Below are 23,288 nucleotides of genomic sequence, written 5' to 3'. Positions count from 1 at the left end.
TGAAAAAGCTCCATCAGTTTAGCCTCGTCGACCACCCACTTTCTTCCTGACCATCCAGAGTTGCTGCCAGTAGGGGTGGAAGAGCCAGATCCCGAGCTGGATGGAGTGGCATCAGTGGGCACAAAACTCTCATCTGCCAGGTCTAAGCTTATTTCGCCAAAACTAAGGCTCATGTCATGCACAGATGTGTCTGCAAGACCTGCTTCACCGTCCTCAACTTCTTCCTGTTGATGACATACAGATTCACCTTCCTCAACTTCTTCCTGTTGAAGACATAACAGGTGTATCATGCGTCATTGCATGGTTTAGTTGAAAAAACGTTGCACTAGCCACCTCAACCTACGAAATGAAACGTACATATTGTGTGACACTGCCGGGTTCCAACAAGTGAGTAGATACAGAGGGAGAAGAACGGTCTATCCTTTCCTGAAAAGTACAAGAAAAATAAATAAATAAAATAAACATAGATATTAGTTATATTGTGACACAGGGAAATCTGAAAATTGGCATACTGTCAACACCATGTGTTGCTTACCTTAGGGCCTTGCCATGATGCAGGCCGTGCGATGTACAGGCCTGAAGATGAGGGCCTATTTCGTGGCTTTACAGTGGGCACTGGGCTTGACCGCGTAAATGTGAGGCCTGAAGAACCGACGGACCTTCGCTGATCTTGGCATTTTTTAGGGGTGGACTGGAGGGCAGCAGCCATTTCCGTGGGGTAAACCTAAAACACATATATTTGATTGGAATTAATTACACTTTCATGGTAGTCTGGCGGCAAACGCCATACTAAATCACAACAATTCGAAAAGAATGCGCAAGGCAGCATGGGTACTCCCAGGCTACTTTCATGGGACATTTTAATCAACATTCTGGTGTACACCGCAATAGCCTACACATGCAATCAACCTGGAGTGACCCCACTTCTGTGATTTTGGAAAAAGTGGGTTTGTAACATCAGAGTTCAGATGCAAAACCCCCAAACTCTATTTCTGAAGACGTGCACTTATATATTTTTAAAGAACCCCGTTGTTGGTTTGGTTTACATTTATGTACTTGATAATATATAGTTATATTACATATATAAAAAAAAATAATCAATTTTGATAGCTATGTATTAAATAAAAATGAATTCAGATTATTTTCTGAAAATACACATAGGCCTACAGGATTTTGCATCTAAAGTCTTCAGTTATGCATCTTGAGAAACCGAATGTGACTGAGAGCTCGTTTCGGTAATTACCATTTCCCTCGAAGAGCACATTTTACTAGAGCAAAATGTTCCATTTCAAACATTCCCTTCAGGGCCAAGCATAACATGTGGCCTTGTCTGCCAGTGGGCTGTTACCGTAGTTATGAGAATACAAAGCTACACGGCGTGTTGGCTAACACAGCGTTCATTTCAACATGATAGGAGTAATGTGGAGGTCCACACAATATTCTAACAAACTAATTTCTTACCTCTGGTTCAAGTTGCGCGGCTTTTGGTATGGCACCTCTCCTCAGGCGTGTTTTTTTCCTTGGGTTAGGGCCTTTGTCAGGGACGAAGTCATCTGGGTCAAAATGTGCACTACACACGCGATTATCCTGCTCTTTCAGTATGGGGATAGGCGTGTTTACATCAATTTGCAACACAGCAAGCCACAGCTTATAGACGTCGTCGTGAAACGGTATCCTGTGAAAACTTTCAGGTACATAATGCCTCATCTCCATGCAGCATCCTGGATAAACACAAGTGCGAACCATTTTGTCTACAACTCTTGAAGTCTTCGTTGTCAGGTGAAACCGCGGTCCTGTGCTTCTTCTCTTCTGTCCCCGAGTTCAGCGTGCGCGTCTTCTTCCGCCAACAATGATGTGACGTCACTGATCGGTGAAAATATTTTTGTTGAAATGTATTTATTTTTTTTATTCTATGTCTATTTTTTTATTCTATGTCGTGATATACACATTGATAATTGTATATTTTAAGTGGGCCCAAGAAATGTATTTTGGAAATTAATCAGTCTACTTGTTTCCATCTTCTCAAGGAAGATCAGAAACGCCACTCTTTGGTTTCACGGTGCTTTTCCGGTATCCAAACGCAGCATGCTAGCGCTTTGTTGGCTACAAAACACCCATTGTAAAAAAAAAAAAAAAACCAAACCTATAAGTACTGTAATATTTTGTCGCTGAAGCTGAAGTCAGTTTTAGACGGTCTCCGACTGCAGTCCAATAACCACGTGATGTATCACATGACCTAATTGTTTACTGTCGGTTTGGCTCGGCGATAGTCTTATCGCGACTAGAAAAAAAGATGGCGGCGCCCGGCAGAGTCCTCTGAGGCGCAGCCTTCAAAAACGTAATTGTAGTTAAACCAACGGTGCACTATCAAACTTCTCAGTGCCTGGATTTACATGTCAACAACCACCCGACACTACGGGATCAACATTTTAGCAACTTTGAGCCTCGTAAATAGGTGTAAAGTAAAGATTTAGCCCCATGGCTAACACAGGTGCCAGGACCTCCCAACAGAAGCTGCATTTCACCTAGCTCGCGGGGTCCCGACTAGCACTCGGATTTCGGAATGCAGGGGACCTTTGGATGCGAGGTATGAGGCAAACGTCAGCGCTCAGCATCACATATTGACACAACGTAAACCATTTCACACCGGACTACTCCTTTAAAAGTTCCTCTAAGCGTTGTTCTACTGAAACTGAAAAGAAACCTTGGTTTGAGTGAATATCTACATCCGACTCTGACACCACTCTACTCAGATCGTCAACAGAACTGGTTGCATCAGGAACATACACACAACATTCCTTACCAATAACTTTGCAAGTCCCACCCTGGGAGGCGAATAAAAGATCTAAAGCCTTTCTGTTCTGGATTGATAACTTTCGCGTAGCAGTAAGTTCTAGTTGTACATTTTTGACAGTTGCTACAGTTTGATTAGCAGTTAGTTCAAACGCTTTTCTGAGGGCTTCAACTTCCTTTTGGAGGTCGCGGACTCCCAGTGGAGTGAGAAACACTCCCACCCATTGTTCCACTTTACCGACATCTCGCTTCCTATGGTGATGGTGGGAATTGTGAGAACTGATGAGTTCATGGACAATGCTTGTGTTAACGATGCGAGAAGGGGGTATTAGATGCGCTAAGTAGCAAATACCTGAGGCATTTATTGGAATGGCAGTGTAAGCTGATTTACCACATGCAAATGCAGACCATTTGGGAGCAACTAAGGGCCTTTCAGTGACTCTAACAGTGACGGAAATTCTACAACTGGAGTTTCCTAACTCCAGTCCAGGGCCTATGAAAGCTAGGCACACAGACGTATTAACTGTAACAGCAGGCATAGGTTCAATGACTTCAGGTTTGTTATATTCCGGGCAAATGGCTTGCGGGGCTTCAATACATGTTGTGTCACACCAGTGGCTAATTAATTTTGTGTCTTGCTCTCTATCAGAGGTCATAATTCTCTGAGACTGGCATTCACACTGCCAGGGCCCAGACATGGTTGTGTAAACAAAAACACCAAACAATTCCTCTCTTTGATCTACTGGGGAGACGCTACGAGTCCATTTGACTAGTCTAACCTTTTCTGGTTCCCACTGGCAGGGCAAGGTATGATTTATCTCACAAAGTAATTGCAGAGCCCTTCCGGCAGTGACAGCTCATGTTATACTAAGGGTATCTGTTGCAAGGTCAAGGGGAATATTTTTGTTAGAACATATTGAACGCCAAGTGAAGTTACCCGCTTCTGCGAGCTCAGCCATGTCGACGGTGTCACTAAATTGACCATTAGCACAATTCTTAAAAGCTTGCCAGTCTTTGTGCTCATATGGGGAAGCAAACAGAGGCCATCCACGTCCTGTGGTTGGCAAAAGATGGCAGACATAACAGTCAGATCTATTCATGTTCTGGGCAATATTCTTGGACATGACCAGTGCCAGATTTTCAGGGTCATGGGGATTCATAGGAGGCAATGTGGACTGATGAGCGATAGAATACAAAGAACAAATGCACGTGAACAGTAAAAACAACATTGTAGTAGCTTATTTTCTCAAAGTGTCCTGTGAGCAGCTGTAGAAAAGCAAAGTGTCCGAAAGGAGCTAGATGATACGCAAAGTTCTCGTAGGAAAAGCAAAGTGTTCGAAAGGAGGTAGATGATACGAAAAAGTCCTCGTCCTTTCTTTATTGATTTCCTTGATGCGCTGAGTCTTGAGCCTAAGGTGGAGGCCAGGGTAGACTACCTGAACCTCCGGATCCTAATGCTTAGGGTTATTCTGCCCGCAAAAGGTCCTTTTTGTTAAGAGATGTGGATGTATGTGTGGATGTGTTGGTGTTGCTGGCCAGCGTGTGAGTGTGTGTGTGTGTGAGTGTGAGTGTGAGTATGAATTCACGATGGTTGTTGTTGCGGGCCTCACTCCTGACAAGAAGTAGGATGACTCCGTTGGGAATCCGTGGTGTGGAGCTGGTAGTGTCCCCATTTTTGACTGCGCTTGCGATGGGGATGCTGGCGTTTCTAGTTGTCTGTCTCCCCCTTTGTGCGCGGTGAGGCATGGGATGTTCCCTGTTTAGCTGGTTCTTAGAGGGTCGCCGCCACGGATTAGTCCTGCAAGTCTGAAACAGATCTTCAAGGTAATTAGTTATGCAAACGGTTTGACTTGAGATAGGTGGGCCCAGCGGTGGCGTCCTTTCCCTAAAGAGAGGAAGCAAGATGTTTCAGTTAACATGATAATTTCATAGGGTCCCTTGTATGCAGATTCGAGTGGCCCTTGGTTACCAAATCGTTTCAGCATCACTTTCTGCCCTTCATAAAAGATCCTGCGACCTGTGGCTACTTCACATTGGTCTTTTCGGTCTTGTCTGATTCTTGCCAATAGTTGCTTATCACGTAACAATTTAGACATCTCTTGACAGTAGGCTTCCAAAGCTACTCTCTAACTGTCTTTACCAACTTCATCTGTAGCAATTGGGTCATTTGGCAAAATCAAATTTCGTCCAAACAGAAGTTCTGCTGGACTGAGGCCTGTTGTTCTGTTCGGGGTGTTATGTTGAATCAGTAGCACAACTGGTAGATGAGCTGTCCATTTCCCACCATGTTGTTCCAGGCGGGCCTTGATTCCTTGTTTCAGGACGCGGTTGTGACTTTCAACAAAACCTGAACTCTGAGGCCTGTAGGGGATGTGAACCTTTTGTTTTATCCACATGTTATTCAAGACCATTTTAAGCACCTTCCCAGTAAAATGGGATCCTTGGTCGCTGTCAATTTGAAGGGGAAATCCCCAACGAGGCAATATGTGTGTGTACAGTACTTTGGCAACAGCATCAGTAGTAGCTTTGCGGCAGGGAAAACCTTCAACCCAACGACTAAATCGATCAATGCACACAAGCAGGTATTCATATCCCTCTGACTTGGGTAAGGGTCCCACAAAGTCTATCTGTAAATGAGTAAATGGCCTTATGGGCCTTTCATCATGCCCACCAACTACCTTGTTCTTATGTGTGTATGGTGCTGTTTTGGCACAATGGATGCATGTTTTCACAATTTGTTCCATCTCTGTATGTAAATTGAAAACATACCAGTGTACCTTCACCAACGAACATGTGGTGGATGTTCCTGTGTGTGCTAGCTGGTGGTAGTCTCGCATGAGTATTGGCACGAGTGTATCTGGCATCACCACCTTCCCCTCCTTCATCCATAGGCCTTGTTCTGTAAAAGCACATTCCTCACGCAACATCTTGTCAAGGTAATAATAATAATAATAATACATTTTATTTTGAGCGCCTTTCAAGATACCCAAGGACACTTTACAATCAAAACAAATACATAACAGTAGAGAAAGTATAACAAAGCTTCAGTGAATTAACAATAGGAGAGTAATTAACCCTTTTACTGCCGTGGTCGCAAAATTGCGACGAGACGCGATAATGAATTTAAAAGCCTGCTGCGTGATATAGAGTGTGCAATACTGTTCAAACTCCAGTCCACTGGGTGGCGGACATGTTCAACTTCATTTCTAGCTCAGAATGACGTATGCCTCCAATGTGTTTTTTTCGAGGAAACCGCATTCACTCGTGTTGGATTTGGCGGAGCTAAGCGAGATAACAGCGTCTGACGAGCTAGCGGTTTTTAGTGAACTATATAGCGGATTACAGTGAAATCAAGTAAAATGGCAAAACGTATGATGTCCAGGGATGATGTGCTGGGGGTATTGTTTGCTGATCCAGATTCTGAGGCGGAATTTATGCCTTCAGATGATGACATGTCCTTCAGTGATCTGAGTACTCCTCCTGGCTCGCCTACGACAGAGTCTGTGGTTGATCAATGTAATGCACAAGCACGACCAAACACTCCCGACATCGAAAATGATGTTGGCCCAAATACTGATAATGGTAGTGGTAATGATGATGTACGTGTGGATGTTGGGGGACGTGGTGGTAGCGGCAGTGCACGCGGCGTAAACCGGGCTGGTGAAGGGCTTGGCGCTAGGACCTTTTACCGCACCGGCAGCCACGCTGTGCCTGCTCATGTGGAGGTTTTGCAGGATGCGAGTGGAGGAGATGTTGGGGCGGGTGGAAGAGGTAAACGGGTTCGGAGTATGACTCGAGGAAGTAGTCGTGTTAGAGAGAATGGGGCTTCTTTCACCCGTGAGAGGCGGCCAGTGGGCATGAAGGCTAACAGGGGAGGGAGAGGTGGTTCTAACGCAGCCCCTGCTTCACGCGGAGCAGGCGGCCGTAGGAGAGGGAGAGGGAGGAGGGGCTTTACCTCTGCTACAGCCACCACGGCTCCGCTTGTAGTAGAAGCTGACAATGAGGGATGGGAGCTACTGGGCAATGTCGGCGAGACGCGTAATGGTAATTGGATAAAAAGTTTCGACGAACCGATTGGATACAAGGGTGAAAAAGTGAACGATTCGGCCCTAGATTTCCTGTCACTGTTTCTAGACGACGCATTTTGGAATGCGCTTACAGTCGAAACAAACGGATATGCCCAGCAATTTTTAGCCTCCCATGAGCTCCTGCCAAGTTCTAGGTTTCATGGCTGGTATGACGTGACAGTCCCGGAGATGAAAGCCTTTATCGCTCTCCACTTGAGCATGGGTCTGGTGGAGAAGCACGAGATTAGCGATTACTGGGGCGAATTTGAGACGACACAAACACCTGGATTTGGAAAAGTAATGCCTAGAAATAGATTCCAAATTATTTTATCTTTCCTCCACTTTACCAACAACGACAATTACATTGAGAGGGGGCAGCCAGGCTATGACCGAATTTTCAAGGTGCGGCCAATTATTGACATTGTCATCCCAAAATTCTCTGCTGTGTATGGGCCACGCAAACAGCTGTCATTGGACGAGATGACAATAGCTTTCAAGGGGAGGTCCACTCTGAAGCTGTACAACCCCAACAAGCCAGACAAATATGGGTACAAAGTATTTGTCTTGAGCGAGGCCAAGTCAGGCTATGTGCTGGAATGGTCCATGTACACTGGCCCAAATGCTGACGCACATGAGATAGGTGCATCCCATCTCATTGTGCGTAAGCTAATGGCCCCACACACAGGAAAAGGCCATGAAGTGTACATGGACAGCTATTACACCTCACCAGCCATAGCAACTGAGTTGGCCAGCCGAGACACTGGCTTGTGTGGGACTGTCAGCAGTCAGAGAAGAGGCATGCCCAAGGCCCTGCGACCTGCTGTGTTGCCCCTGAGAAAAGGTGATGACCCTGTGTTCATGCAAAAAGGCAAAATGTTGGCATGTGCCTGGCATGACACAAAGCGTCTCACCATGCTCTCCACGGTGCACGACAACACCTGTACCAGAAAGCGCATTCGCACCAAACACAGCGCAACTGGTTACAGGGACATTAGCAGGCCTGTCTGTGTGGACCAATACAATTCATTTATGGGTGGAGTCGACACAGCTGACCAGAGAATGAAAACTTACCTTTTCCCACACAGATCCAGGAAATGGTACAATCGCATTTTCAATGCTATTATGAGCATCTGCATGGTCAATGCTCACATTCTCTACAGCCAGTGTACTGCTACTCCACAAAAGACCATGAAGGCTTTTGTGGAGGACGTTGTCACTGGACTGCTGGAAGGGTGGAGTAAGAAAGAGGGAAACAAGGGGGGCAGGCCTTCAGTGGACGGAGGGGAAATGCCACGCAGGCTGACAGAGCGGCACTTTCTGAGAAATGCTGATGACCGTCCAGACTGTGTCGTGTGCTCAGATCGCACCCGCCCTAAAGGCCGCCACCAAACAAAGTACAGGTGCATTCAGTGTGGAGTGGGTCTGTGTGCTGTCCCCTGCAACGAGAGATACCACACACTGAAAAATTTCAAACAATGTCACCTGGATATGTAGGCAGGGGACAGCACAGAGACACACACACCCCCCCCCCCCCTGCCTCTCTCTCTCTCTCTCTTCCCTGACTGACACGGCGACACACACACGCAGTACACACACACACACACACACACACACACACACACACACACACACACACACACACACACACACACACACACACACACACACACACACACACACACACACACACACACACACACACACACTGTATGTTTTGAAAGGAATAATCCAGTAACACTTTATCTTTGTCCCCCAATCAATTGGACTTCTATTCTAAACTGAGCAGCCATTTCCAATCATCATATTGTGCCCTGATAATAGTGTTTCTCCCATGTCCAAGAGCATTATTGCCAGTCAAGACCACTGGGCTTGGCCGGGCCCAAAGTCATCTGACTGGGTTCGCCACCTAATACAATGTGATGAGAACCCTTACATGCATTTGTTTCCATATGACACTCATACACAGGCTAGTTATAGTTATAGTTACAGTTACAGTTGTGGTTGTTCATGTAAATAGTTCTAGTTCTGGTTGTAGTTCTACATTATGTTCACTTTTTCTGATTTTGTCTGAGTATAGAGTAAGTGTGGAACATTGCATTTAGGGGGCGGGGAGGAAATGGTTTGAAAAAACGTTTTTTTTTTTTTACCCCAGTCAAGTCAAGTCATAACTTCATCATTTATTCAAAATATTTTCAAAATTCAATATGGCCATCACCCTATGACATCCCAGTATGCAAATCAGATGGGTAAATTTACCCCAGACATAAACACTATAAAGGTTTGCTTCATCTTCAGTCACACTCAATATCACCAATTTTTTTGCGATTTATGCGGACAGTCTAAAGACCCACCGACCATTGTGTGTGCGCTATATTATTACACTATAGTTATAATTGATTGTTTTCCCTATTCTACTATATGTGTACAACATAATTAGTGATGGTAGTGGGAAAATATTGTAAAATATATGCAATTATTTATTCAAATGTATTGGAAGTTTTTGATCACTCATTATAAATTCAAAATGGCCGCCACCATATGACATCATAATATGCAAATTAGGTTGGGAAATTCACCCTCAAATTAAACTTTGGGTCATCCACAACACTTTTCTAATTCACAGTTAGGCTCTATCTGTTACCACTGTCCTGCCACAGCCTTTTGAAATTTCAATGTCCAAACCCAGCATTTTCACATAGATAAACGACTATTACTTATGCACTATATTATTGTACTATATTAGTTACAATATACATTGATGGTTTACAATTTATTGTCTTCCCAATACTACTGTATGTGTACAACATAATCAGTGATGATAGGGGGGAATTTTTGTAAAATATAGGCAATCATTTATTCAAATATATTGGAAGTTTTTGCTCACTCATTGTAAATTCAAAATGGCCGCCGCCCTATGACGTCATAATATGCAAATTAAGTAAAAAAAAATTACTCCCAAAATAAACTTTGGGTCATCCACAACACTTTTCTAATTTACAGTTAGGCTCTATCTGTTACCACTGTCGAGCCACAGCCTTTTGAAAATTTGATGCCCAAAACCAGTATTTTCACAATAAAACCTTGGCATTAAAAGGGTTAAAATGCAAAAATAATGTTTTTAAAATAAGAAAAAAGAAGTAGAATGCATTTGAAAATAAAATAAAAATGAGGGGGGGAAAATAATATGTTAAGTAAAAAATAGACTGATAATTAAAATAAGTGGAAGTGCCTGTCAGTGAAAGTTAAAAAGCAGAAGAGAAAAGGTGTGTCTTTAGTAGGCGGTGGGCCAGAAATCCTATCTTGCAAGTTCGTCGGAGTGATCAGGTGGCAACTTGGTTTTTGCTCATATATATCCATCAGAGTGCATAAATCAATATTCTAAGTGTTGCCATCGTCAAAAGTTGCACATTCATATGAAAAACAAAGGTTGAAATAGCGATTTTTGGTAATGTAGGAATGTAATTAAAATTGACCTCTTCAACAAGAAAAGTGTCACCAAATAAATTTGAAGTGATCCACAAGAGCAAAACTTAACATATTAGTGTGTATTATGCCTATCAATATTTCTTTATGGGTGTAATGGCAGTCAGGCATAGCGCCACCATGTGGTAGGTAATTGAACTGCTTGAAATGCACTGCAGTTACTGTTAATTCCATATAGGATAAAGTGGTGAAGTTGATTTGTAGATTCTATTAAACATGGCCTATGAGTGAAATGGCAGTCAAGCATAGCGCCACCATTTGGTAGGCGATTGAACTGCTTGAAATGCACTGCAGCTACTGTTAATTCCATATTCCAAAAGTGGTGAAGTTGATGTGTAGATTCTATTAAACATGGCCTACTTTGTGAATGGTTTGTTGATGTCTTGTAAAATAAGGAAATTGTATGGTGAGAAACGTACCACAGGTAAACCGTTAATTGTTAATTCAACATTCATTGCCTGACATGAATTATAATTAGCAGATCATGGCTGATTGTAATTATGAACACAAAATACATATTCACAACTTAGTTACTGTCTTTTGCCTTTGCATGACTCTTTCACTCAAGACTGGTAGACACAATGTAGAATACAGAAGGCCTAATTGCCAATTATGGGCCAAAGGTTTTCACAAAATTGAAAAACACAAAATTCTCATCATTTTAAGTAAGACTTTATTATTAGTTGCATATTATTATTATTATTATTATTTATAATTATGATAATTATGCAAATATAAAAATATAAATCCAAGGTGGTCACAATTTTTCAACATGGCCACCCTCTCCACTCCTGTTTGATCACTATCCTATCATACAGTCTGACCAAAAAGATCTGCTATATTTGCACGATGGCATTTTTAAAGTAAAACAACATAAATATTAGAAGTGTAGACCTATAACAAAATCTCGAAAAGAACTGTGTAAGGCTGAACAGTGGACAAATAAGACATGTAGCATTTACACCCGTCTGAGCCATTCTCTACTCTCTGTAATGGGAGACCCAATTACCCAGAACACTTTCAATTAGTTTCCTATCCCCAGTCAGCTGGATTTTCTAACTAGTCTTGGCCTTATCAGCAGATATATTCCAAAAAAGTTTGAACAGCCTCATTTCCCATCCTCTAACAAGTCAAGTGGAGTGTAATGACTACTCATTGGTGCTTTGATGGATTGGTGGCTTTTAAATTCCACTGAGGAATGGTGGGGAAAGGTGTTGTTATCCAAGTTGACAAGTTGGGGGAACCCACAGTTATTTTCTTGTTAACTACACAGCATTTACAGTCCTTCCATTTTGACCACGTTGTACAGTAGGTAAGGACATTGGAATGATTGGCATGATGCTGTGCTGGAAACACAAGACCCTACATCTCCGATAGAATTCATTGCGTTTGATATCTTTGACCAAATCAACTTTGATGATATTGAGATTTTCCTGAGTAAGTTGGGAGCTGTATATCTTTTGCCGTCTGCATCAGACTTGGTACAACCAAAACTCTCTCTGAATGAGATAGGCCTACATTGTCCTAGGAGGAAGCCAATAGCCACATCTTTTCCCATGCCAAATTTATGGTAAGGCAGATCGCCGAACCACGTCTGTGTAATAATAAAAGAAAGTTAATGCATGGTGTGACCTTTTCTTACTTTTCCCTGCCAAATTATACCAATGGCAATTTTCTCCACTCAAGTCTAGATGTGCAACATTTAAGGCTGATGTGTGGCCAAACCCAGAGCCTCAATTCATTGTCATCCACAAACTTTACAACACAATTGGACAAGAGAAGGCCTAATACATGCTGTTCTGCCATGCTGTGACATGGTCACAACCTTCAAAACCAATGATAAAGGAAAGTAGTGGAATGAGAGATTCAGCACTGCAGATTGTATGAGTGATGCGAGCCATTAAGTATTTTGCAGAAAGGCCATGTGAAGACATCCCTCCAACAGCAGCAGCACTGATACAACACACTACATAATATGCAACAAATCAAGCCTGTGGGGTTTGAAGCATATGCCAACCAGAACTCAAAGAAATGAAATCCAACTGACGGGAGAAGATTGGCAAAGAATGAACAGGGCAGCCATTGCAAAGAGTAGTAAAAGTTTGCTAAGTGCGGCAGGTGCACATGCCTCAGGCTTGGTCTTATATGCATAGTCTAGTGAAGCTGCAAATGTGAAGTACAGTTCTGCTTAATCCTTTTACTTCAGTCCTGTCAAGATTTTGACATTATATTGTGCAGTTTTAGTACTTGTGTATCATGTTTTTGAATAAGAAATCACAGCTCCTTTTCAGACTGTATCATGTATACAGTATTGTTCTTCAGTAATTTGTTGATTTCATTGAAGTAATTGCATATGTTAGTTAGCATTAGTAATTGTTGGTGGAGAGGATAGCCTCTCGAAACGTGTCAAACGTGTTTTCTTGTGAACAATGTTGTTGTTTCAAAGAATATATTCTAATGAACAAGGGTGCGGAATTGCATGCCAAAATTTCATTATGTGAACAGTTCTTGGTCTTCTGAGGCGGGTGGCCATCTTGAAAAATGGTGGCCACTTTGGATTCTTTTGGTGGCCATCACACTTTTTAAAAGGGTGTATTCTATAGAACATTTGTGCCAAACTCCATGTTTGCATCACTAAGTGAACGATTCTTTGCCTTATTTATAAGTGGAGAGGGTGGCCATATTGAAAACGGTGGCCATCTGGATTTTATCAATGGACAATGCTCTTCTTTAAAAAGTGGATTGTAGATAACATTTGCAGTATTTCATGCTATCATAATTAAAGCTATTCGTGACCTCTTTATAAGTGCAGAGGGTGCCCATCTTAAAATATGGCCGCCAGCTTGGATTTTCTGCGCGGCCAAGGGCATTTTTTTAAAGAGTGCACACTAATGAATATTTGTGCCAAATGTATACGTGCACTTTTCTGTGCACTCACCGGTCTATAAATAAGGTAAAAACCGAAGTAGCGCCCCCTGTGGTGGCCAAGGGAGCAGGTTTATGCCCTGGCAACAGACAGATTTGGATTCAGCACCCCCAAAATTGACAAAGTACACATATTTTGAAGTTGCTACTAAGAGGTCACAACAAAACTCATTTTCCAGATGAGCTATGATTTTTGGTCCGCAGCCTATGTGTCATATTTTGGTATTTTCTTCCATCTTGAGTCTAGATTGTAATGTATATGTATGTTGTTCGATAATTCAACCAATTAACTGTCATGTTAAGAGAAAAACATGGCTTGAAGTAAAGAAACGGTCCAAAACCAGCATTTTAAGTCAGTTTGAACTAGCCCCCCCCCCCCCCCCCACACACACACACACACCAAGTCTTCAGTTTCATGGAAAATGTTGTTACAAAGCAATCTGTAAAATGTTATAACTGAACAGGAAAGAAAACTTTAAAACACTGTTTCTACCCATAAATAAGCAAAAATGAATATAGCGCCCCTTGTGGTGGCCAAACGTGCAGGCTGACGCCGTGGCAACAGGCAGATTTGGATTCAGCACCCCCAAATTGATCAAGAAAACATGTTTTTAAGTTGCCACTAAACGGACACAACGAAACTCATTTTCTAGATGAGCTATGATTCTTGGCCCGCTGCCTATAGCTTAGATTTGAAAGTAGATAGTGTAGAGCATTGACGAAGTGACAGTGGAAGAGAATTCCAAAGTTTGGGGCCAACAACACTAAATGCCCTGTCGCCCATGGTGCGCAGGTGTGTGGAGGGAACTGTAAGGGGGAGTGAGTCAGTGGATCGTAGTGTGCGGGTGGGATTGTATGGGGTGAGGAGACTTGTGATGTAGGAGGGTGCAAGGTTGTGCTGGGCCTTGTATACGAGGAAGAGAATTTTGAAATGGATACGTGAATGGATAGGAAGCCAGTGTAATTGATAGAGGATAGGGGTAATGTGATGCCAGGGTCTGGTGTGTGTAAGTAATCTAGCTGCTGAGTTTTGAATGTATTGTAGACGGTTAATCAATTTAGTGGGGAGACCAGTGAGTAGGGCATTGCAATAATCTAATCTGGAGGTTACGAAAGCGTGAATGAGGGTCTCAGCAGAGGTAGGGGTGAGAGAGGGGCGGAGTCTGGAGATGGTTTTAAGGTGGAAAAACGCAGTTTTGGTGAGGTGTTTAATATGGGATTCAAAGGAGAGCGAAGAGTCGATGATGACGCCCAGATTTTTTACTTCAGAGGAAGTGGAGGTAAAATAGTCAGGGATAGAGAACTGAGAAAGGTTTATCTTTCTAAGTAATGATGGGGTGGCGATGATGATGGCTTCGGTTTTGCTTTGATTAAGTTTAAGAAAATTTTGGGTCATCCAATTACTAATTTCATTGAGGCAGGTTGTTAAGTTAGCAAGGGGGAGTGGATGGGAGGGTTTAGTGTGTATGTAGATTTGGGTGTCATCTGCATAACAATGAAAATTTAGGCCATGTTTTCGGAGAATGTTACCAAGGGGAAGAATATAAATGATGAAGAGTAGGGGGCCTAAAACTGAGCCTTGTGGAACACCATGTGTGAGGAGTGAATTTGGAGACCGGAAATCACCAATAGAGACAAACTGCTCTCTTCCAGTTAGATAGGACCTGAACCATGAGAGTGCAGTACCATTGATGCCCAGTAGGGTTTCCAGCCTTGTGAGAAGGACGTTGTGGCAGACTGTGTCAAAAGCAGCTGTTAAATCAAGTAGCAGGAGGATACTGAAATGGCCTGAATCCGCAGCTAACAAAAGGTCGTTTACGACCTTGACTAGTGCAGTTTCAGTGCTATGCTTAGCCCTAAACCCAGACTGCAGTTCCTCCCATAGGCTAAATGATGTCATGTGTTCTTGAAGCTGTAAGGCCACAGTACGCTCTAGCAGGTTGGAAATGAAGGGAAGGTTTGAGATGGGAAGATAGTTTTTAAAATCATCCGCTGCAGCTCCGGCTTTTTTGAGGATAGGCGTGATGGCTGCAATCTTTAGGGAGTTTGGAACTATGCCTGTCAGGAGAGAAGTGTTAATCATGTTAGTAAGGAGGGGACTGAGAACTGGTAGAGAGGCCTTGACAAGAGAGGAGGGCATAGGGTCAAGGAGACAGGTGGTAGGCCTGGCCTTCGTGACAAGGTCACAGACAGTTTCAATATTAACGGGAGAGAAGGAGGAAAATAGTTGTGGAGGTGGCTGAAGAGAAGGGCTGTCATTTAGAGTGGGGGAGGGGAGAGACTGTAGTTGAATGTAAATGGTGTTAATTTTGTTATTAAAATAATTCAAGAACTCACAGCAGAGATCAGTTGAAGGGGTAAGTGGGAAGGGTTGAGATGGTTTGAGAATATTGCTAACAGTGGAGAAGAGTGCTCTGGGATTGCCCTGGCCTGTACTGATAATAGAGCTGTAATACGAGTACTTGGCCTTGTTTAGGGCTTCCTTGTATGCCAGGACATGGTCCTTATAAGCAAGTGCATGAACAGTAAGCCCAGTCTTTTTACTGAGGCGCTCAAGCCTACGACCAGCTGCCTTCATTTCCCTAAGCTCAGAATTAAACCAAGGAGCTGAGTGAGAAAAGGAGACAACACACGTTTTCAGGGGGGCAAGTTTGTCAAGTGTAGAGGAGAGATTAGAGTTATATGATGACACAAGATCATCAGAGCACAGACTGGGAGGTAGCACTGACAGCTGAGATTGTAAAAGCTCTGTTAACTCAGTTATGTTAATGTTTTTAGTATTACGGTATATGATGGAGCGAAGGGGATGGCGGTGGTGCTGAGGAACAGGGATAGCAAGATGGAAAAGAACAGCTATGTGATCAGAGATTGACAGATTTTTAGGCACAATGTTATATGGTGATGTACCACTGGAGCACACAAGATCTAGTGTGTGACCTTTAGAGTGTGTAGGGAAATGTATGTGCTGGGTAAAGTCAAAGCAGTTTAAAACATTTAAGAATTGAATGGCAAAGTTACAATTATGAGATTTAACATGAATATTGAAATCACCCAAGACCAGGATGGAGGAGTACTTGGGACACACATAAGAGAGCAGCTCAGTAAATTCACTTATAAAGACAGAGGATGCCTTAGGGGGTCTATAGACAAGTAATAAGAGTAAACACAGCACGAAAAGGGGGATTTGTGACAATGAAATTGTCCCTAATCGCCCACGGATCTGCCCAAATTTCGTCTGATTTTGAGCGCTTGAGAAATGCGAAATTAACAGTTTTGATGGCAGCTAAATCGGCCTGAAGCGAATCAGAGCCGCGGAGGGGTCTCACAGCAGGGTGCTAATGGCCCAGCAATTATCATATGAAAGGCAGCGAAAGCCTGCCACGGACCCTGGCTGTCCGCTCACTGCCTCGCTGGCATTGGACGAAAAAGGCACGTGATTACACGTGAAAGCTCCTGTACTGCCGTTATGGCTGACCACCCATTGGCCATTAGATTAATATATGCATACTTTATATGGCCATATCATAGCGATTTTCATTGATGATTATGATTATGAGAACTCATATTTCTGGGTTATTCATTTAGCCTAGGCCTACTTTCTATATTCACGCCATTCTTATATGAGGCTGCGCCACGAATGACGTGAATTTATGGTGGAAATGAAAAAAAAATAGAAACTTCTTTCTTTTCAAGCGCTTTTAATGCCACACAACAAAATAAATCTTACATTGTGATAAGAAAATAAGTGAAAACCAGCCTACACAACAAACACAGTGCTGTACAATAATATACAATATACACAATAAGCGCAACGCTTCCGTTTGACATTCGCTGCGGTCCCTGCTGAGCCCTCGCGTTCTCCTCCTGCATCAAAACTGGCTTCCGGGAGCTGTTGGAATAACAAATAAATAAATCAATAAATATCATTTTGACAACATATCTTTCTATAGGCCTAAGTAGCACGGCATATTGTAGGCAATAGAAGCTTACCCTCTTTCACTCTTCTGTGGTGAGACAGCAAGTACTTGGGGTTGGCTTCCAGACGCGCCTGTAGCAAAGCACACAGATCCGTCAGCTCCTGGCTGCGAGAAGGTGGTGGTCTCACCAGCCACACCGCAACCCCATCGACAAGGCAGTCTTCTTCATCAGACATGAGGTCAACGGTAGCCCCCTTGAAAACTGCGTCTTCCCCATCCTGCAGTACACTACGCCTGGCTTCCAGAAGCTGTAGGACGAGCAATGGCAATTAATACATCGCATTGCATACTGCAGAACGAATAGGCCTACAATTGCAAACACATTGAGCCATCACAATATTTGCAATGTATAGCCTACCCGTTTCCTCCTCGAGCGACTTTTCGATGACTGCCGTGCCGCATCCGCCTTTGATGAAAACTCTGGCATGCTGTATCGGAAATTCCTCCGCACGTTCTCAAAGTACGTCTTACAAGCAGCTACAAAAACAAGAGGAACGAATAAATGATTAAAATAAATAACCAGTTATTAAAAAAATGCCGTGCCAGAGCCGTGTTCAAAGTCAATTTCGCTGCTCACCCTCGACAGTGTCGCTGTCAACCTCTCTGAAGTTCGGACTGTTGGATATCGTCTCCTTCAAGCGATGTGTTACATCCATATTGTGAGGCGACAGCATACTGTGAAAACAATAGGCCATATGGTTAATAAAGAGCGCACTGACATAGCCTAATGTAAGCCTAACATCGGGTCCACTTTATAGACCTTGGGAGAAAACATGGGGGGAATTTCTTCTTACCCTTGTTCTGGATTATAACGCAACTGGTTAGTCTCCGAGTTATGCAGGCGGCGAACTGCTTCCTGAAATTGAAAACATGGAATACATTTTATTATGCCACTCAAATTGTTTTTCACTTGATAGACACAATTCAAGAGCTTATCCAAAAGCCACAGTCTAGGCCTCTTACCGCGATTTTTGGATTCTGTATCCGCCTTCTCTTCGGGGTGCGCTCCTCTTCTCTGCATCCCTGTGTATTCCCGAGGGCATCAACTTTTCCCTCCAAACTATCGAGTCTCTGGTGGACTCCTTCCAGCCCCCTCTCCACAAGCACGAGCCTCTCCCCGATCCTCTCCACCTTCTCTACGACCGACTCCATGGTGCTGGTCATCATACGAGACACCCCCGTAATCGCATTCAGCAGGACTTTCATTTGATCGGTCTGTAGCAAAGCCATATAGTGACGTTTAATATAGACTACTGCACATTTAGAAAATCACATCTGTGACTGTCCCAATGTTGCACAGTGTCAACAAGACTATAGGCCTACAATTAAACTACCAAACAATGGTCATGTGCAATTAGAGAAAACACAGACCTGCAGAAAACCTGGCTGAGGAGTTGAGGGGGAGCCGAACGCAAGTTGTCTTCCAGCCATTGTATTCCGCGAAAACAGAGCAGTTTCACAGCGCAGGGTCTCAGATATTTCAGTCTCCCTCTTTGCCGCCAGCTCCCGTCTTTAAATGTTTTTTTAAACACTACAGCGCACAATGATCTCAGACGTGATTGGACGAGAGCTTTTGGGGGCCCGTTAAGGTCCACCAATCATATGCGTAGACGTCATTAGGCTGTGGAATACTCGACCTCCCCCGTCTCAGGTAGTTGTCTGACCAAATAAAACTAGGAAGTGAATTGTTTGTTATGATGCAAAAATGGACTCGGCAGGGAGCACAAAGAAAAGACCTAGGCGATATTGTGGCCATTGTGAAACCGAATTAAGCCATACACAATATTTTGCCCACAAAAAGCGGTATTACAAAAGAGGTGTTTGGGAGAAAAAAAACAGATATCCACCACCACCTGTCACCAGCGGACAGACATCGCGTCTTCTTCCAGACAACACAGCAGCAAACTTGACTTGCGTTGCAGATGGTGAATATGAAACGCACTCGTTGGAGTCAGAAAAAGAAATAGAAATTCATCCAGCAACTGACACCTTCCATGGTAAGCATCACGATTGATGTGTATGTTTACAGAAAATCTGTTGGATAATGTTTAGGCCTACTACTGGATGGGAGGTGGGGGACACATGGCTCTTGAGCTTGATTTAGGCTGATTTATTAAGACTAATTAAAACAATGGAAACATTGTGTAATGCTCTACATTTTAAATATAGTAATGTTGTAATATGAGGGGGGGGGGCAGTAGGATAACATAATCACTAGACCTAATACAGTAGGCTAGTCTACATTTTTGGGGGGTAACTTGTCCAACACTGGCTAATGCATGCACATGTGTAATGGGTCATTCCCAACACTGATGTATGAGGAATAGACACCATGATATGTTTATGGAGTAATTTATGTGCAGTAGGCCTACACTTTACTTATCCGTTTCTTTTTCCTGACAACACAGCAGCAAACCTGGCTGGAGATGGAGAATGTAATGAAAGTGCAATTCATCTGCTGGAGTCTGAAAAAGATGAAGAAATTCATCCAGTAACTGACACCTTCCATGGTGAGCATCACAATTTATGTGTATGTTTACAGAAAATCTGTTGGCTAATGTTTACTAGTCAGTGGATGGGACTGGGAGGTGATAATGGAAACATTGTGTAATGCTCTACATTTTAAATATAGTAATGTTGTAATATGAGGGGGGAAATGAAAAGACACTAGGCTTACATGTAATCAGTAGGACTAATACAGTAGCCTACATGTTTTGGGGGTAACTTGTCCAACACTGGCTACTGCATGCACAGGTGTAATGGGTCATTCCCAACACTGGCTTTAACATGGAGCCCAAATGACAATGTATGAGGGATAGACACCATGAGATGTTTATGGAGTAATTTATGTACAGTAGGCCTAAACCTTACTTATGCACCGTTTCTTTTTCCTGACAACACAGCAGCAAACCTGGCTGGAGATGGAGAATGTGATGAAAGTGCAATGCATGCTTTGGGACTAGAAATGGACTTCATATTGGGAGACGATGACATTCAGTCAGCGTCTGAGACTTCAGATGATGGTGAGCATCACAGTTTAAAGGATAATTTCAGCCAGTGCTTGAAGTGCACCATTGATATAGTGCACCATCAGAATTCCTGCACTATACACTGCTACTACTACACTATATGATATAATACGGTTCCTGCACTTCTTTTTCCAATTCAAGCACTGATTTCAGTCAATTTATGCAGTCGTAATGCTCACACTACCCTGGCCTTTTCTGAGATCTGAGCTATTCTAATGGGGGCAGGTGTTTGTTTACATTTTAAGAAAACATCTTGATTTAGGCCTATACGAAGAGTTTTAAATGTAAACAAAATCTGCCCCCATTAGAATAGCTCAGATCTGAAGGCTACATACTCTGACTGCATTTCCATGTCAAATGATGGGGTGACAAATTATTCATCACAGAAATGGGTTTGTTTTTCAGAGGACCAAAGTATTCACCTATATCTGGATGTGACCGATGCAGAGTCTGAGCAAGATAAAGCAGACGTGTGTCATATGGTAAGCATGATACTGTTTTACTGCTTCTGTAATATTATTGCTATAATGTTATTTTCAGCATATTGTTAAGGAATTATAAAATGCTGAAATGACTGCAAAAATGACTCATTTTAAAATCCCCTGTCCTTTCTTTATCAAGCTCATTGCAGGAAAAGCTATCTTTTAAAATGCAGTTTTAACACATTTCACATTCATTTGCATGTTAATGATTGTCCATCCTAAGTGGCCATATTCAGGCATTGATTGTGGTTGTTTCAGGTGTTAAGTATGGGCACTATGTGCATTCTAAATGTTGTTTTGTCACATTTCTATAGGATGAGTGTGATGATGAAGAAGGGGAATTCCTTGCTGATAACCAGGGTGAAACTGGTCCTCATGTGCAAGATGAAGCTCATCAGCCCAACATTGACAAACCAGAGGACCACATGATGAAACTTCTTGCTTTCATGCTTTTGACATGGCAGTCAACCTTCAAGATCTCTGACAATGCAATCACATCACTTCTTCTGTGTCTCAAACACTTCATGTTTATTATTGGAAATGTTCTATGTGCTGACTCTCTCACTGCTTTTGCCAACAATATTCCAAAGACTTTATTCACCTTGAGGAAATGGACTGGCATTCTCCGGGACAACTTCTTACAATATGTTGTCTGCCCAAAATGTATGAGTATATACCCGCATGCTGAAACCTACGAAACCAGACGAGATGGCACCAAGGTTTGCAAGACTTGTGATCGCAAACCATTCTACAATCACCCACATAAAAGATCTGCATTAGGGAAGAAATGTGGCTCTGCCTTGTTACGAAAGGTAGTCTCCTCCAGTGGTAAACAGTATGTTAATCCAATACGTTCTTACTGTTTCAATGGTGTTGTGCGGTCTCTGGGGGGACTTGTTAAAAGACCTGGATTTGCAGAGAAATGTGAAGCATGGAGGAAGCGGAAAATACCTGGTGGTGTGTTAGCAGACATATATGATGGACAAGTGTGGCAGGACTATCAGTATGTGAATGGAGAAGCTTTTTTAGCAGTGCCAAATAATTTTGCCTTAATGCTTAATGTGGACTGGTTCCAACCATTCAAAGATGCACCTTACTCAGTTGGGGCCATTTACTTGGTCATTTTGAATCTACCTCGAGAGGACCGCTTCAAGGAAGAAAATATGATTCTCGTTGGGCTAATACCTGGACCAAAAGAGCCATCATTGAACATCAATGCTTTCTTAGACCCCTTAGTAGAGGAACTTCAGGCACTCTGGGATGGCATCATCCTGGAAGACAGCTCCTTCATAGGACATCAGGTGTATCGAGCTGCTCTGCTTTGTCTTTCATCAGACATTCCAGCAACTCGAAAATGTGGGGGCTTTGTTGGCCATGGAGCATACAGAGGTAATGTATTCAAACAACCATTCTTAAATAAACTTTTTCATGTTATTCTAATAAAGTGGCCAGGAGCTATGTACTATATTATATAAGTAAGAGTACAGCCAACCTCAGGGCCGCAACTACTCATTTCTGGGGGGGTATACAAGAGCAATTTGGTCCCCCCCCCCCCCAAAAAAAACAGTTAATTATCAGTTGGCACCCATCAACAGCCTCTCTTCGGCGCCCCCCTCTCTCTGGCGCCCCCCTGCAACGCATACGTCGCATATACTGTAGCTGCGCCCCTGGCCAACCTACTTACAGGGGACATGAATGGACATGTGATTTATTGTATTCAACTTATATTTTCAGGATGTCACAAGTGTTTGAAGACCTTCAGCAAGAAAGCATTTGGTGAAAAAATGGACTACTCAGGATTTGACCGGTCTTCATGGGAGCCTCGTTCATCACAGGTGCACAAACATTATGCTGGGTTATCCAAGCGTGCAAAGACTAAGGTAGAACAGAAAAGAATTGAGCGCGCGTATGGTGCTAGATGGTCTGAACTGTTCCACTTGAGTTACTATGACGCCATCCGATTTGTCGTCATAGACCCAATGCATAACCTTCTCCTCGGTACAGCCAAACATGTATTCAGACTCTGGACGGAACTAGGAATTTTAACTTCAAAAGGCCTAGATGAACTTCAAACTAGAGTTGAAAACATCAAAGTACCTCATCAGGTAGGAAGAATTCCCTTAAGGATTTCATCTGGATTTGTAGGATTTACTGCAGATCAGTGGAAAAACTGGACAACCATTTACTCACTGTTTTGTCTGAAGGGGGTCATCAGTGAGGGACATTATGACATGTGGTTTGACTTTGTGCAAGCTTGTGTCATACTCTGTTCCAGGGTCATATCCACTGATAAACTAGAGGTAGCAGATGGATACTTGCAAACGTTTCTCTCAAAATTTGTGACTCTGTTTGGCCCCTTGCACTGCACTCCAAACATGCATCTACACCTTCATTTGAAAGAATGTATGTTGGATTACGGACCAGTTTATTCTTTTTGGTGTTTTTCATTTGAGCGCTTCAATGGAATGCTGGGAAAATTTAATAACAACAACAGGAATATTGAAGTTCAAATTATGAGACAGTTTCAACAGA

At 42.9% G+C, this 23,288-nt stretch overlaps 2 protein-coding genes across 2 annotated transcripts; one reads left to right on the top strand and one right to left on the bottom strand.

Moving 5' to 3' along the window:
- Positions 1 to 16,951: 16,951 nt before the first annotated feature.
- LOC134467126 (uncharacterized protein C14orf93-like) lies at positions 16,952 to 19,230 on the bottom strand. The gene is made up of 7 exons (XM_063221045.1): positions 18,617 to 19,230; positions 18,209 to 18,460; positions 18,040 to 18,101; positions 17,823 to 17,920; positions 17,604 to 17,722; positions 17,259 to 17,493; positions 16,952 to 17,157 (listed from the first exon to the last, which is right to left on the bottom strand). Exons 1-7 carry the CDS (start codon positions 18,674 to 18,676, stop codon positions 17,138 to 17,140), a joined length of 846 nt encoding a protein of 281 aa, XP_063077115.1. The 5' UTR covers positions 18,677 to 19,230; the 3' UTR covers positions 16,952 to 17,137.
- A 1,454-nt stretch (positions 19,231 to 20,684) lies between these two features.
- LOC134467584 (uncharacterized) lies at positions 20,685 to 23,046 on the top strand. Its single transcript, XM_063221426.1, has 4 exons — positions 20,685 to 20,756; positions 21,071 to 22,145; positions 22,491 to 22,591; positions 23,032 to 23,046. Exons 1-4 carry the CDS (start codon positions 20,754 to 20,756, stop codon positions 23,044 to 23,046), a joined length of 1,194 nt encoding a protein of 397 aa, XP_063077496.1. The 5' UTR covers positions 20,685 to 20,753.
- The last annotated feature ends 242 nt before the right edge of the window (positions 23,047 to 23,288 follow it).

The sequence above is a fragment of the Engraulis encrasicolus genome, chromosome 17, assembly GCF_034702125.1.
Source record: "Engraulis encrasicolus isolate BLACKSEA-1 chromosome 17, IST_EnEncr_1.0, whole genome shotgun sequence".
Taxonomy (NCBI): domain Eukaryota; kingdom Metazoa; phylum Chordata; class Actinopteri; order Clupeiformes; family Engraulidae; genus Engraulis; species Engraulis encrasicolus.
The sequence above is the reverse complement of the archived record's forward strand: the minus strand, read 5'-3'. Positions and strand labels throughout refer to the sequence as shown.

Excerpts from the sequence above, each read along its gene's own strand:
- LOC134467584 (XM_063221426.1), top strand. Across the intron at positions 22,146-22,490 it reads TGGCCATGGAGCATACAGAG|GATGTCACAAGTGTTTGAAG; the intron begins GTAATGTATTCA and ends TTATATTTTCAG.
- LOC134467126 (XM_063221045.1), bottom strand. The coding sequence starts at position 18,676 with ATGGCTGGAAGACAACTTGCGTTCGGCTCCCCCTCAACTCCTCAGCCA. Across the intron at positions 18,102-18,208 it reads TACAGAATCCAAAAATCGCG|GAAGCAGTTCGCCGCCTGCA; the intron begins GTAAGAGGCCTA and ends TTTCAATTTCAG. Across the intron at positions 17,494-17,603 it reads GTCGCTCGAGGAGGAAACGG|CTTCTGGAAGCCAGGCGTAG; the intron begins GTAGGCTATACA and ends CTCGTCCTACAG.